This window comes from Erinaceus europaeus, chromosome 20 (genome assembly GCF_950295315.1).
Source record: "Erinaceus europaeus chromosome 20, mEriEur2.1, whole genome shotgun sequence".
NCBI lineage: Eukaryota > Metazoa > Chordata > Mammalia > Eulipotyphla > Erinaceidae > Erinaceus > Erinaceus europaeus.
In genome coordinates, this window is record NC_080181.1 from 24570841 (window position 1) to 24586348 (window position 15508).

The 15508-nt window shown below is 38.4% G+C and overlaps 1 protein-coding gene across 8 annotated transcripts in view; it reads right to left on the bottom strand.

The window, feature by feature from the left end:
• CDON (cell adhesion associated, oncogene regulated) overlaps positions 1 to 15508 on the bottom strand; it is a 110537-nt gene that overhangs the window by 41029 nt on the left and 54000 nt on the right. For 7 of the 8 annotated variants that reach the window (XM_016184933.2, XM_060180143.1, XM_060180139.1 and 4 more), the window contains 3 exons: positions 10554 to 10907; positions 5569 to 5858; positions 3680 to 3854 (listed from right to left, as the gene is read on the bottom strand). In XM_016184933.2, the coding sequence (XP_016040419.2) occupies positions 3680 to 3854; positions 5569 to 5858; positions 10554 to 10907 (819 nt within the window). The remainder of the gene's footprint in view (positions 1 to 3679; positions 3855 to 5568; positions 5859 to 10553; positions 10908 to 15508) is intronic. The other variant, XM_060180144.1, reaches the window with a different exon arrangement.

A 15508-nucleotide genomic window follows, 5' to 3' on the forward strand; every position in this document is an offset into this window, starting at 1 on the left:
CTCTGCCATGTGTGTAACTTAGATTTGAGCCTGACCCCCCACTGCACTTGGCCGAGCTATGGTGTTATGGTGTCTTTCCCTCTGTCTCTCTCTCCAACTTTCTATCTGAAAATGTTGACTTGAAGAGGTGAAGTACTATGAAAACTTTAAAAAAGTGTCTTTCCTCAGTGGACTAACTTAAATTTACACATAGAAATATAACATAAGTGGTGGAGTCAACTGACTAGCTAAAGGTTTTCAAACTATTTGTTCACTTGGCTTTTACTGTATATATGGTGAACTCTAAAACATAAAGTTCATCATTAAATAACTTTGGTTGAATTTTTTCTGAGGAAAACTACCATGTTAGTTTTAAAGTATCAAGTGTCAAAAATGGGTAGTTATTTAAAAACTGAAATGCAATGCTTAAAACAGCATCATAGGTCAGACTATAAACAACTAAGACTAATCATGAAGTTTAACTCAAAATACATCTCAAGTAGGAAGAGAGGTGGCTCAGTGGGTAGAGTGCATTCTTTGTATGCACAAGGTCCTGGAGTCAATCTTCATTTCTACATATGATGAAGCATTAGTCTGGTCTCTCTCTTTTCCTTATAAAATTGTGAGCCCCCCATAGGACCTTGCCCTCAACTTGAATCAACAACGGTAGAGAAGGTTCCATCCTCCGAAGGGAGAATGGACAACATACTCTATGCTACACCTGAGGAAGATGGGTCCCCTGATATTGGGGCAGCTTGGAATATTCCTACTCATGACGACAGAATCAGAATGTGAGCTCAGATCTACAGGGATGCAGAGGTCACATAGACTCCTAAGCTAAATATGGGCCATAGACCAAATCAAATCAATGTGGTTTACAGTCAACAATATTTATAGCCCTTCCCCATATTAGGGAGCTACTCTCTTCCCTGATCTAGCCTTCTGTCCCTTTTCCAGCCATGACATCAGCTCCCCAAACAATAACTTGGATCCACCTGCATATCAGATTTCAGGCTCAGAGAAAAAAACAAACAAACAAACAACAACAAAAACACTAGTATAGCTACAGCCACCAGGTTCCAGATGCTAGTATGATGCCAACCAGACTTCCCTGGACAGACAATCCCACCAATGTGTCCTGGAGCTCTGCTTCTCCAGAGCCCCACCCTATTCAAGAAAGAGAGAGGCAAGCTGGGAGTATGGATCGACCAGTCAACACCCATGTTCTGCAATTACAGAAGCCAGACCTTCCACCTTTTGCATCCCACAATGGCCTTGGGCAATACTCCCAGAGGGTTAAAGAATAGGAAAGCTGTCAGGGGAGGGGATGAGATACAGAGATCTGATGGTGGGAACTGTGTGGAGTTGTACCCCTCTTATCCTATGGTTTTGTTAATGTCTCCTTTTTTAAATAAATTTAAAAAAATGTAACTCAAATAGGAACTACAGAGTCTTTAAAAATATTTTCCTTTTAGAGAAAAATTGAGAAGGCAGAAATATATATATGTGGAGAGAGAGAGAAAAAAAGAGAGAGACCTACAGCCCTGCTTTATCACTCATGAAACTTCCTCCCTACAAGTGGGGACTGGGGGCTTAAACCAGAGTCTTTATGCATAGTCACTTATGCACTAAACTAGGTGTGCCACTGCCCAGCCCCCTATCCATTTTTATGAGAAAAAGCACTGCAAAGCTCTGGCATTTGGCGGTGCCAGGGATTGAACCTGGGTCTATGTGGTTTTGAGCATGCAAGTCCTATGATCTCGTACGAGGCTGCTATCTATTCAGCTCAATACTCATTTTTTTTGGCTTGTTTCAATAATTACAAAAAAAGGGGGGGTCGGACGGTAGCGCAGTGGGTTAAGTGCAGGTGGCGCAAAGCACAAGGATCGGCAAAGGATCCCAGTTCGAACCCCCGGCTCCCCACCTGCAGGGGAGTCGCTTCACAGGCGGTGAAGCAGGTCTGCAGGTGTCTATCTTTCTCTCCTCCTCTCTGTCTTCCCCTCCTCTCTCCATTTCTCTCTGTCCTATCCAACAACAACAACAACAATAATAACTACAACAATAAAACAACAAGGGCAACAAAAGGGAATAAATAAATAAAATAAATATTTAAAAAAACATATATTTAAAAAAAATTACAAAAAAAGGAAGGCTCTTTTTTTTCAAAAGCCTAGATAATTCCTTTTCAATTATATTTCCTTTTTATTATCATACCATACAAAAATATTCTTCTAGCCATTTCCCAATCTTCACTCACTGAGGTCTTTTTATCCATATATGGCTTCTTTTCAACCAATTCTACCCTCATAATAGCTTATCACACAGAACAACTGTCCTTTCTTTGTACTCCTTTGGCATTTTCTTCTGTGAGATTCCATGTTACTTGTTATATTCTGGCCTTTACTTATACACTTTTGCCCTCCTCTAGTTTGTCCTTACCGTATAGCCTGAATCATTCTATTGAGACAAGCAGAAAATTGTGTAACTCTTCTGTAAACTCTCCAATACTTACAGCTTACTGTTAAGTCCTCCAAGGGTTGAAAACAAACTGTGTGATTTGGTCAGTCAGTCAGTCTCACTGAGCACTCTCTTCTACAGCCTCCTTACTTAACTTTGCTTCGGTCTCAATGGCTGCCTCAATTGTTTGAAGGGTACACCAAGAACACTCCACACAAGTCTTTACACTTGCAAATCTCTACATTGGATATTCTCTCTCCAGACACCTCCATTTTTTCACATCACCTCCTCTAAGTTCTGTGCTGCTAACTGTTCTCTGAGGACTTCTCTGGTTGCCTGCTTATACTATGACAACTGTTCTCTTATATTCAACCTCTGGTTTATTTATCTTGTTAACGCTCATCACCAATTAATACAAATATTTATTTATTCACTAACACAAGAGAAGGATAGAGATTGAAACAGAGCACCACTCTGTTATATGAGAGGGTCGGGGATTGAACTTGGGAACTTGTGCTTTTAATTTCAAAGCTCTAGTCACTGGACCATTTTCCAGGCCACAATACTCATCATCTTCCCATGTACTTACAAGTTATGCATAAGTCTCTCCCTTCTGGAATCCAAGCTCCACAAGGGCAAGGAGTTTTGTCTATTTTCTTTGCTCAACACACAGAAGGCATCCAATAGATATTAGCTGAACTAGAATTTTACTTTCTATTGGTATTGATGTATATGTCTTGCTTTCCTTAGCAAAGCAGAAGCTTTATTATTATCTATTCTCAACAATTACCTATTTATCATGATCAAGTTTATTTTCCCTGCATCACCTGGATTAATATATACTCTCAAAAATAATCAGGGAATATTGGATTACATGAAATAATATAGTTAGCCAAATGTGCTCCACAGATGGGCACTATGACAATCTTATTTAATGAATGTATTATTTAAGAAGCTCTATTGGTGTATTATACCAAAGTAAAAGACTCTGGGGTGGGGGGGGGGAGAATACAAGTCCAAGAAGGATGACAGAGGATCTAGTGGGGGTTGAATTGTTATATGGAAAACTGAGAAATGTTATGCATGTACAAACTATTGTATTTACTGTCAAATGTAAAACATTAATTCCCCAGTAAAGAAATTAAAAAAAAAGAAGCTCTAGTATTCAAAAGGATACCCTGTACTAATAAGTGACATTCAGCACTCCAGTCAGCTCATGCCTCTGAAGGAAGATGACACTCACCTTTGCTGGTTCGGAAGGTAAGCATGGCGGGCTGGCCTTCACCTGCTGCACTTCTGGCTACCATCAAAACTTCATACAGACTAGATGGCTCCAGTTCTGTTAAATGAAGCTCGTTTTCACTTCCTGGGACTCGAACTGTGTGCCAGCTTCCTACCATACCAGCACCATCATCCAGCTAATCAGGAGAAAGGAAGTAATTTTTTTTAAAGGAAGCAAGAATGAAAACCAAAAGCCAATTGATTCTTCTACTCAATTTGAATGAAAACCAAAAGCCAATTGATTCTTAGAAAAAAAAACAAACTGTCTCTATTCTAAATAAAAAAAAAAATTAAAGACATCAAGAAACTTGTATTATTATTTATTTACTGGATAGATCAGAGAGAAATAAAGAGGGAAGGGTGAGATAGAGAGAGGGCGAGAAAGAAAGACACCTACAGCAATGCTTCATCACTCATGAAGCTTCCCCCCTGCAGGTGGGGTTTGGGGGTTTGAACCTGAGTCCTATGCACTGTCATAAGTATGCCACTGTATGGCTCCAAGCCAATTAATTCTTGAAGAATTTTGGGAAGTGCAGACTGTATGGGGAGACCTGTAGCAAAAACTCATGAACTTTCACTGAAAAGATAACTGGTTCACTGATTTCACAAATTTATGGTCTCAAGTAAGTTATTTGCCCTACCAGAATTTGTTGCCTTGCAAGGGAAACAAACTGCACTAATGAAAGAATAAATTAAGAATAATAATATAATAAATATAATGTAATAAGCAATGCTGGGGATTGAAGGTGAACCCCCCCCAGCCTTTTATTCTAAATATATATGATAAACTAGAATATTAATTGTATATGTTTGGATTATCTGAATTATATATGTTGCAAGAAATAAATTGGGAGATCTAATCCACTGTGTCTTGGCTAATGGGATCAAAAGACAACACTGCATGGCTGGTTTTATGTAGTAAGATTATCAGTGAAACTATCTGGAATCATCAGGTTAGAAATAGTGAGTAACCTTTTGAGTATCACTATGTTAATATTTTACAGATATTAAAACTATCACTATTAAATGATAGATGCTATTAAATGGACAAAAAAAAAAAACCCACATTAAACATGTGTGTACCTCCTCCTATTCCATTCATTAACTAGTCTTATACAACAAAGGGAGGAGGGTTTCTCATACCGCTTTAATACAAACCTCTGAAGAAAATTCAGTATTGTGGTCTGGGAGGTGACATAATGGATAAAGTGTTGGACTCTCAAGCATGAGGTCCTGAGTTCAATCCCCAGCAGCACATGTACCAAAGTGTTATGTGGCTCTTTCTCTCTCTCCTTCTATCTTTCTCATGAATAAATAAATAAAATAAAATAAATGAAACTATTTTTTAAAATTTAGTATCTGTAAAATCAGCTGAGAGAGGAATTAGGCCCACCACGAATAGGTAACCAAACAATGTAAAATTCTAACACAACTGAGAAGATAACTTGAAATTCAATCATCAGAGATTGTGTCAGAAGATTTTGTTTAATTGTTTCTAATAAGAAGCTGCATTTGTCACTAAATAAATAGTATTCTACTATCCTTGAGGGGGGAAAGAATCACTTTGGCAAAAGCAATTTATAGTTTTACATGCAAGAAGCCAACATGTTTGATAAAGAAAAATGTCACATTACTGGATGCCTAGAATTTCAGTTTTGGGGAATATCATTTATACTTTGTTTTCACTGCCATTATGAGACTGTTAAGGCTAGTTTGCTAGGACATGCTGGGGCATCTCTCCCAAGCAAGCCCATCATTCTGGAGCATACTTGTTCTGTTTTTCACTCCACAAATGCAAAGATAATGATTGAACGTGTGAGAAGGAAATGATGTCAAATTAGAAAGCATTACCTTTCGGTATTTCACAAAATAGGCATTGATGGGCAGCCCGCCATCCTTCCCTGCCCTCCACATGAGACTGTAGGTATCTGGCATGTGGGTCTGTGGTGGACTCAAGATGATAGGGGCATCGGGGACAGAGGTGCCACCAGCATTTTTCTCTGATGAAGACTCCAGTGCACTGGCATGTTCCTTTGCTGGAAAGGAGCTCAATGGTTCGGTTTCTGAACCCTCTCCTTTCGCATACTGAGTAGCATCAGAATGTGTGACTGCTTCTGCTTTCGTATTTGTTTCAAAAGGAACTGCATAGAATAAGAGAAAAAGAAAGGGACAGCTTGAAGATTCACTATTAGAGGGACAACTATGGTTCGAGCTCCTGGCTCCCCACCTGCAGGGGTAGCTTCGCAAGTGGTGAAGCAGGTCTGCAGGTGTTTATCTTTCTTCCCCCCCACACCCCCATCTTTCCCTCCTCTCTCGATTTCTCTCTGTCCTATCCAACAGCATCATCTATGACAATGACAACTACAATAAGTGCAACAAGGGCAACAAAATGGGAAAAATGGCCTCCAGGAGCAGTAGATTCATAGTGTTAGCACCCAGCCACAGCGATAACCCTGGAGGCAAAAAAAAAAAAAAGAGTGTGATGTATAAGCAAGTACCCACTGTTACTGCAGCTTGAGTCTGATTATATAAAGCAGGTAACATTTCCGGTTTAAATTCATGGAGACATCTAGCCTTCAATAGCATTCCTTTGTTCATGAATAAGCAAATGAACTTCTGAGAAATCAATTACATGATTCATCACTGCTGACTGTCTTAACAGATTTTATTATTATCATTATTTTTTAGCTATACCACTAGACCTCTTTTAGGATAATAACTTACTAGTTGAACCACAGAAGATTTTAATTTGAAGAATATGGAACTTTAAGTCACAATGAGCAATGCATTCTTTGAAAACAAGGTGAAATAAATAATAAGGAAATGATTGAGAATTCAGCTATTATTATCTACTGGGTAGATAATTTCAAAAGATACTTTTTAGGCAGTCAGTCCTCTCCCAGGCAGAGCCTGGGCTGCCCTGGGACTCACTTTAACCACTAGAAGACAGGAGTGAGGTTGGACTCGTCCAGGATGAAGACTTAAGAAGGCCTAGCATCTCTGCTTTGTAGTATCACATGGCACACAGCTAGCCCTGAGGAGAGATGAGAAGGAAAGAGAAGGAGAGAGAGGGAGAGAGAGGTGGGGCATGGTTCCAACTTCACAAAGGGGCCATGCATGTGAGTAAAGATACACTGGTTGTCTCAGTGCCAGGTACCATCTGAGTAGATAGTAGATTGGAGATCCTAAGCAAAGTCAGCAGAACTGGCCTGCTGCATCTGGCTAACCATTGCCTTGTAAGAGATAATAAAGGGGTTACTATTTTATATTAATCTTTTGGGTAGTTATACAACAACAGATAACTAAAATGACTATGCTACACATGGAAAACACTCCACATTCATGAAAAGGGAAGAAATGAAACAAGACTAGTAAAGATAAAGAAGGAATTTCCTTAGCTACAAACAAATCCCTTTTTCCTGGGTAGAACTGAAAACTGGCTAAAGAAATCGTCAGTCTCGGGATGGGGGGGTAAAGCACTGGCTTAAGTTCAGTTCGAGCCCCTGGCTCCCCACTTGCAGGGGGGTTGCCTCACAAGTGGTGAAACAGGTCTGCAGGTGTCTTTCTCTTCCTATCTCTATCTAGCCCTCCTCTCTCAATTTCTCTCTGTCCAATTCAATAAAAATGGAAAAAAATGGCCACCAGGAGCAATGGATTTGTAGTGCTGGCGCTAAGCCCCAGTAATAACCCTGGGGGCAAAAAAATAATGAAATTGTCAATCTAAAGCTAGATAAAAGAAGCAGAAAGTTCAATACTTCTAAAAATGTAGAATGTCATGGGGGTCTGGCGGTGGCACAGTGGGTTAAGCGCATGTGGCGCAAAGCGCAAGGACCGGCGTAAGAATCCCGGTTCGAGCCCCCGGCTTCCCACCTGCAGGGACGTCGCTTCACAGGTAGTGATGCAGGTCTGCAGGTGTCTCTTTCTCTCCCCCTCTGTCTTCCCCTTCTCTCTCCATTTCTCTCTGTCCTATCCAACAACGAACAGCATCAACAATGGCAATAATAATAACCAAAACGAGGCTACAACAAGGGCAACAAAAGGGGGAACAAATGGCCTCCAGGAGCGGTGGATTCGTGGTGCAGGCACCGAGCCCAGCGGAGGGGGAAAAAAAAATGTAGAATATCCAGTGGAAGGTGAAAAAAAGTTTAATCACACTAAAAAATAGTTTGCATATAATAAAAAGAAAATACTGAGCACATATTATGTGCCAAGCATTCTGCTAGATAACATAAGATTATTTAATTCTCAAAACAACATTCTTAGGCAGATAGTGACAGTCCCAATTTCACAGATGAAGAAGAAATTAGGGTTCTGAGAGACTATGTGACAACAGCTGGTGTAATAATGCTAGTGATGTTACTGTGGATGAAAAAAATGAAAGCAACTTAGAAAAACAAATATATCACCAGTACAATAAAACTTAAAGACTGACAGTTTGGTTTCACTAGAATGCTTTTAATACTGGCAAGAAAAATGTCTCCAATTTTTCACTACTTTTGAGGAGGAAGAGTGCTGAAGAAATATTGTAGTTTTTTTTCCACAGTGAAGTCAGATTTCTGGTAAAAGGTTTTTGTTTTTTAAAAACTTACAGTTTAATAGAGAAGTAAAAAAAAAAACAAAACAGGAGTAACTATACAAGATCAGCTACCTGTTTAGAGGAGAGAAAGGTCATTCTGGAAGCATCTTCTATCAAAGAAAACAAGAAGCTAGCAAGAAAATAAGATTGGAGAAAATTCATGAAGTTCACTGAGACAACTTCAAAATATTGTTCCTGGAACAGCCATGTTTATCTAGTGAGTCAGAGTGTGGGGTGAATGTTTCGGGTGTGATCTGGGACCTGCTAATGTGGGGATGGACTCAAGCAAGTGGGGATTATTATTTGTGGCTTCGAGTACCAGGATAGAATCCTTCAATCTTTGGTAGTTTTGTGGATCCTCTGGGTAGTTTACCACTCGGAAGTGGCATTTGGCTGTGGTGGATTTCAAACAGTACCACACACCTCAGTTTATACAAAGGCAGGAGAAAATTTGATGCTATAGCCCATGTTTCCTAGTATCAAAATTCCATTTGTGTTATTAAGCATGCAACAAAACCTCTCTGCAAATTTAATTTTAAAGGAATTTCAACCAATTTTCCTCTGTTCTCAATAATATATAAGTGCAACACTTATAATTTACTAGATAAAATTTTTTTAAAGAATTTATTTATTTATGCATGAGAAAGATAGGAGGAGAGAAAAACCCAGATATAACTCTGGTACATGTGCTGCTGGGATTCGAACTCAGGACCTCACGGTTGAGAATCCAGTGCTTTATTCACTACGCCACCTCCTGGACCATTAGATAAAATTTAAAAGACTTTAATAGTACTTTCAAATTTTTTTTTGCATAGTTGCCTCAATTTTTTCAAAACAATTCTATAAAGTAAAATAGACATAGAAATTTTTAAGATAGGATTTTTTTTTTTAATAAGAAAAGAGGCAGATAAAAACTCCGGTTTTCCAAGTACTGTGGTTATAGTAGTATACATGAATCTAATAACTGAGTTGAACTAATTAGACAGGGAATATAATCAGATCTGTCAAAGCTGTTTCCATTGTGCTCATTCATACCAGCAACATACACCCCAAACTATTTAGGAAGCCCAGGGAAACTCACGTTACAGTTTTGAGTAGTTACTTATAAACTCACTGTACACATATTTGCACATCTACAACCTGAAAAAATCCAAGGTTTCTAGAAATTAAAAAAAAAAAGTTGAAAAAAGATGGGGTATCTCTCTTGTGAACCTTTCACAATAAGTAAATCCAAGAGTTATCAATATGCTCAAATTTAATGAGACACAGATTCTTATGGAAAAAAGGTCATCATCACATGCTATTCTGAACTTTAGTAACAGCTGCATCTTCATAATTATTATACAGTATGCAAAAGAGGCAATACAGGATCATTTGGACAGGACACAGCTGATGTAGTGATCCTCTATGTATAAAATGGTATTTATTAAGACATAAATCCTGGAAGGGGAGGTCTTAAAGATACAATCTAAAGAAAAATTTTTTAAGTATATGAATTCCTCAAATTTAAAGTGAGCCAGTTAGACAAAATATCTTTCATCAGCTATGAACTATAAAGTCTATATCTCCCTCTACTCTATATTTACATAAAACATGCATTTCAGTTAAGTGCTACTCAAGCAACACCTGCATTACACCTGCCTCACAGCTAACAATTTAGAGTAAAGCTATTCTTATTTTTGCTTGGCAGAACAGATATATAAACATACACATATTTATACATATAAAGTTGCATGTGTATAGCATTCAACTAACTTCTAGGCATCTCAGCTGGTAGAATGTTGGACTCGCATGTCTGAGACTCCTTAGTTCAATCTATACGTACCAAAAAATGATTTTTTAAGCTTGGAATAAGATAGGGGAATAAGCATACAGATATTACATATATTGTTTGACAGTAGCATGATGCTACATTCTTCGGGAAAGTCAACCTTTTGATCTTTAAAGACTATTCTTAATGAGTGGTTTGCCTAAAAAACAGGTGCAATGACTCTTTTAGTAACTTAGAAAAATCAAAAGCATTAGTCCCCTCAGCCCCAAAGGGGGAATAAAAGTGTATACTTTGGGCTTGCTTCCAAATAAGATTTTTCTACCTGACAACCAAAAGCTTAACAAGTACTAGAAATGGAGATCAAGGTTTAGCCAGTCGTGTGAAACCGAGTACCAAGCAAACAAACAAAAAAGTTTTACGTTGCATAGTCATCAGGAAAAAAATGCTGCTGGATCCATCAAAATTAAACAAACTGTTGTGGTAACTCACCAACTGTGAGGACGGCTTCTGCCAGTGTGGTGCCATGTTCATTGGTAGCTTCACAGGTGTACATGCCAGCATGTTCCTGACTAACAGACTGGATATACAGAGAGCTTGAGCCGGCTCGGGACATGATGAAATAGGCAGGCTCCAGATCAAAGCCCACAGGTCTTAACATGTGTGATTTCCGAGATTTTGATCGAAGGACTTGAGATGGATGGCTGGTTATCAGTCCATGCCTGTCATACCAACGGATGACTGGAACTGGCATTCCAGAGGCATTGCAGGACAAAGTAACAAAGTCTCCATCTACCACTTTTGTACTTGATGGTGCTGTAATTATAACTGGCTTCAGTCTGCTGCCTAATGAAAATCAACAGAGTACGACTATAGTCTCTATCATGCAAAATTTCATCCTATTGCATAACTGTTCTCAATGTCCCATGCAAATACCAGACTTGGATACATCTCTTACAGATGTGCTTCTAAATCATGTTTACTTTTTAAAATAAAATTTATATTTATTTTCCCTTTTGTTGCCCTTGTTATTTTTTATTGATGTTGTAGTTATTATTGTTGTTGTTATTTATGTCATTGTTAGATAGAACAAGGAGAAATGGAGAGTGGAGAAGACAGAGAGGGGGAGAGAAAGACAGACAACTGCAAACCTGCTTCACCGCCTGTGAAGAGACTCCCCTGCAGGTGGAAAGCCGGGAGCTCGAACCGGGATCCTTGAGCCAGTCCTTGCGCTTTGCGCCACCTGTGCTAAATCACGTTTTAAACACACAACAGTGTGAGGGACACATGCATTTACTGAAGTAGTAGTGATTGAAACATTATGCACAGGTATTGATATAGTAATGTTAGTACAGTAGCTCTTCTCCTTAGCTAGGGTCTCTGGGTTTTCAGAACAAAAATAGTTCCTAGGTCTGGAGATGATTATGCTTAGTGAAGTAAGGAAAGAAGTGAGAAACTAACTACTGGATGGTTTCACTCATATGTAGAATATAGGGAATTGAAACACAGGAACTTGAAAAAGAAAAAAAGTAACCAAACTTTATGACTTTATGAGAACTGTGGTAGATATTGTGGGGTGGGGATGAGGGGGTGTCAAAGAACTTTGGTAATGGGTGCTGTGTGGAACTATAACTCTATAATCTTATTATCTTGAAAACCATTATCAAAGCACAAATAAATTAAAAAAAAAAGTTTCAGTGTGTGTGTGGTCTGATTATAAATAGCCTGGGAGAAAAGTTGTTCTGAAAAAAAGTTAATAACCATGCTTCTTATAGTACAGATGAGTAACATTTTTGTTTCTAAAGTAGCATCACCTCTTTTCATCTGAACCCTGGTATTCTCTCTCTCTCTTTTTTTTTCCTCTAGGGTTATCACTGGGACTTGGTGCCTGCACTATTATGAATCCACTGCTCCTAAAGGCCATTTTTCCCATTTTTGTTGCCCTTGTTGTTGTTATTGTTATTATTGGATAGGACAGAAAGAAATCGAGAGAGGAGGAGAGAAAGACACCTGCAGACCTGTGAAGCAAACCCCCCTGCAGGTGGGGAGCTGGGGGCTCGAACCAGGATCCTTGAGCCAGTCCTTGTGCTTCACACCATGTGCAGTTAACCCTCCATGCTACTCACCAGCTGGCCCCCAACCCAGGTATTCTCTGAGGCTATTTTTATGCATGTCTACAATGTAGTATTGACTAAAAATGAGATTTTTTTTCAATACATATTTCTCTTTTTCCAGTTCTACTTCTTCTGAGAAAGTCAGCCAACACTTGGTATTAACAAATTTCTTAATTTTTACCCAACTAATGCTATCTCACTGGCTATAACTTGTATTTCCCCAAGTACTATTGAGGCTGAACACCTTTTTGCATGTTTATGTGCCACTTGTATTTTCCCTCTTCTGTGAAATGACATTTGTCCATTTATCTTCCTTATAATGGCTTAGAGTTCTTTGAATACACTTGTTACTAAATACTGTTCTTTATTAGCTTACTACTTTTCATTTTTTTTCAGTGTTTATTTATTTATTTATTCCCTTTTGTTGCCCTTGTTTTATTGCTATAGTTATTATTGTTGTTATTGATGTTGCTGTTGGACAGAGGGAAATGGAGAGAGATGGGGAAGTCAGAGAGGGGGAGAGAAGATAGACACCTGCAGACCTGCTTCACCGCCTGTGAAGTGACTCTTCTGCAGGGGCGGGAGCCAGGGGCTCAAACCTTGCGCTTTGCACCCCTGCACTTAACCCGTTGCCCTACCGCCAGACTCCCTGCTTTTCATTTTTAACAGTATCTCTTAATAATGTTTTAATTTTAGTGTAGTCAACTCAATCTTTTTAAAAAACTGGATTTCTAAAATGTCTTGCTTAGGAGTTTTACCCAGTTCACCTATATTTTTCTTTTCAAAATTTTTGATTTTGCATCTCATATTTAGGTCTCTAGATTTGACTTTTGGATTAATTTCAATTTTTCTCTGTTTTGATAACTAATTATCTCACATCAAAACCTGAAATGGCTATCCTCCCTTGGTATTCCTACAGTGCCAGATAAGCCAATATGCAATGTTTTTTTGGCAGTCTCTGGTGAGTTCCAGGAGTCTATATTTCTGTTCCTGCACTAATACAATATTGTCTAAATTATCAGATGTGGTCTACTACATTCTAATATCTGGGAAGATGAGTTAACTATGTTCTTTATCTTTATTTTTAGAGTGTCTTAGCTATCCTTGGTCTTTAATATACATACAAATTACCATCAGTTTGTCAAGATTCTCAAAATATTTTGATAGGATTTTAATTGGAATCACAAATATCCACAAAACAAGTTTTGAAAGACCCAGCAAAGATGCATGCACCAAGTTCTGTTACTCCTGTACTGTTCTGTATTATTCTATGTACTTGGGTCTTTGTAAGGCTGCTCTTATTTTTTAAAAGGTGACTTTTAAATATTGATTGTGATGGTTAATTTTTTGTGTCAACTGTATGGGCTGCCCAGATAGTTGGGTGTGTTTGTTAGAATGTTTGCAAAAGAGATTAGCATATGAATTAGTGAGCTGAGTAGAGCAGATGGCCCTCTCCAATGTGGGTGGGCACCATCCAATCTGTTGAGGGTCCCTATAGAACAAAAATGCTCTCTGCTTGAACTGAGCCATCCAACTTCTGCCTTGGAAACTGGTCATTAGCTCTCCTGATTCTCTGACTTTTGGTCTTAGGCTGAGGTTTATATCATCAGCCCTTCTCCTACTTCTCCTCAAACAAATGCATTACAACACTGGCTCCTCCTGCAGCTTACAGATAGTGGACTGGGACTTCCTGGGTTCTGTAACCATGTGACCAATTTCTATAACACATCTCCTCCTATATTTTAAATATCTCTTACTTTTGTTTCTCTGAAAGAAACTTAGCTGAGATATTGCTCCACAAAAAGGAAACATTATTAGTTTTCAATTGTCACCTTGCTTAATGTCATTATTATTTCTAATAATGTAAATAATGTGCCAGTAAACTATTTAGGATTCTGTTTACATTTATAACAGTTGTAAATTAACAATTTGACTGCTTAATCTTTTACTACTTTTTCTTGCTATCTTACTCTGGTAAGAATCTCCAGTCCAGCTACGAATTGAAGAGATTCTAAATGGAATGCCTGTAATATTTCAACATTAAAAGCAATGCTTCCCAAAAGAATCTACATACACAGACACACCCCTCCAAACTGACTAAAGATTCTGTGAAAATTATGTTGGCCCTCAGGGTGGTGGGGTTAGGTAGAGGGCTGCATTTGGTGTAATGGTTCAGTGGGTATAGTAAATTGTATATGAACACACATGCATATTCCTAAAAACTCATAATACTGGAAACCAATATAAAAATCAATAAAAATAAATCATTTTTAAAAAGTGATGTTTCCTGAAAGCTTTTATTAAATATTCTTTAAACCATGAAAGTTCCCTTCTGGGGCTAGGGTTGTTCAGTGGGTAGGATGTATGCCTTCTGACTCTGGATTTGATCTCAGGCATGGTATGAAAGCATAAAGGATAGCATTAAGGAAATTCCATGAATGAAATAATGTTACTTAGGTCTCTCTTTTCTTTCTTATAAAAAGCATAAATATAAAAATTGGTCATGGGCAAGGTAGATGGCTGAGGGATTAAATACATGTGAGAGGCCCTGGGTTAAATATCCACTAACGCATTTAAATAAAAAGCTTCTTTTTAGTCTTATTTTCCTAAGAGTGTCTAGCATAGCAAATGAATCATGTCAACTGTATTTTTGCTTCTTTTAAGATGGAGACATTATTTTATTTCCTTTATTTAATAAATTCAATGGATAATACTTTACATTTTGATTGATCCGCTGGGGCCAGGTAGTGGTGTGCCTGGTTAAGTGCACACACTACAGTGCAGGAGGAACCAGGTTCAAGTCCCTGGTCCCCACCTGCAGGGGGGAAACTGCACAAGTGGTGAAGGAGGACAGCAGGTAACTGTTTCTCTTCCTCTCCATTTCCCCCTCCCCTCTCAATTTCTCTCTGTCTCTATTCATTAATAAATAAATATTTTAAAAATTAAAAAATTTAAAATAAATTTTGATTTATTCTAGGGGTAGGTAATTCCTGAGTTGTGATATATTTTCTTTTGGCTATACTGATGATTTTCTAATTTTGCTGCTGTTGTCAATGCTTCACTGTTTTGGATTGACTTTTTCAGAAAGAGAGAGACAGTGACAGAGAAAGGGAAAGACACCACAGTTCTGAGGCTGTCCCCAGTGTTCTGGGGACAGAGACTGGAAGCTGGGTCACATGCATGACAAAGCAGGGCACTCCCAGGTGAGCTATCTCCTCATCCCAATTTGTTAATCTTTTATTTAGGATTTTTCACCTATAATCTGAGATGAGACTGGGCTTTGATTTTCCTTGCCATTTTGGAATAAAAAATTGTACTGACTGAAGAGTTTTT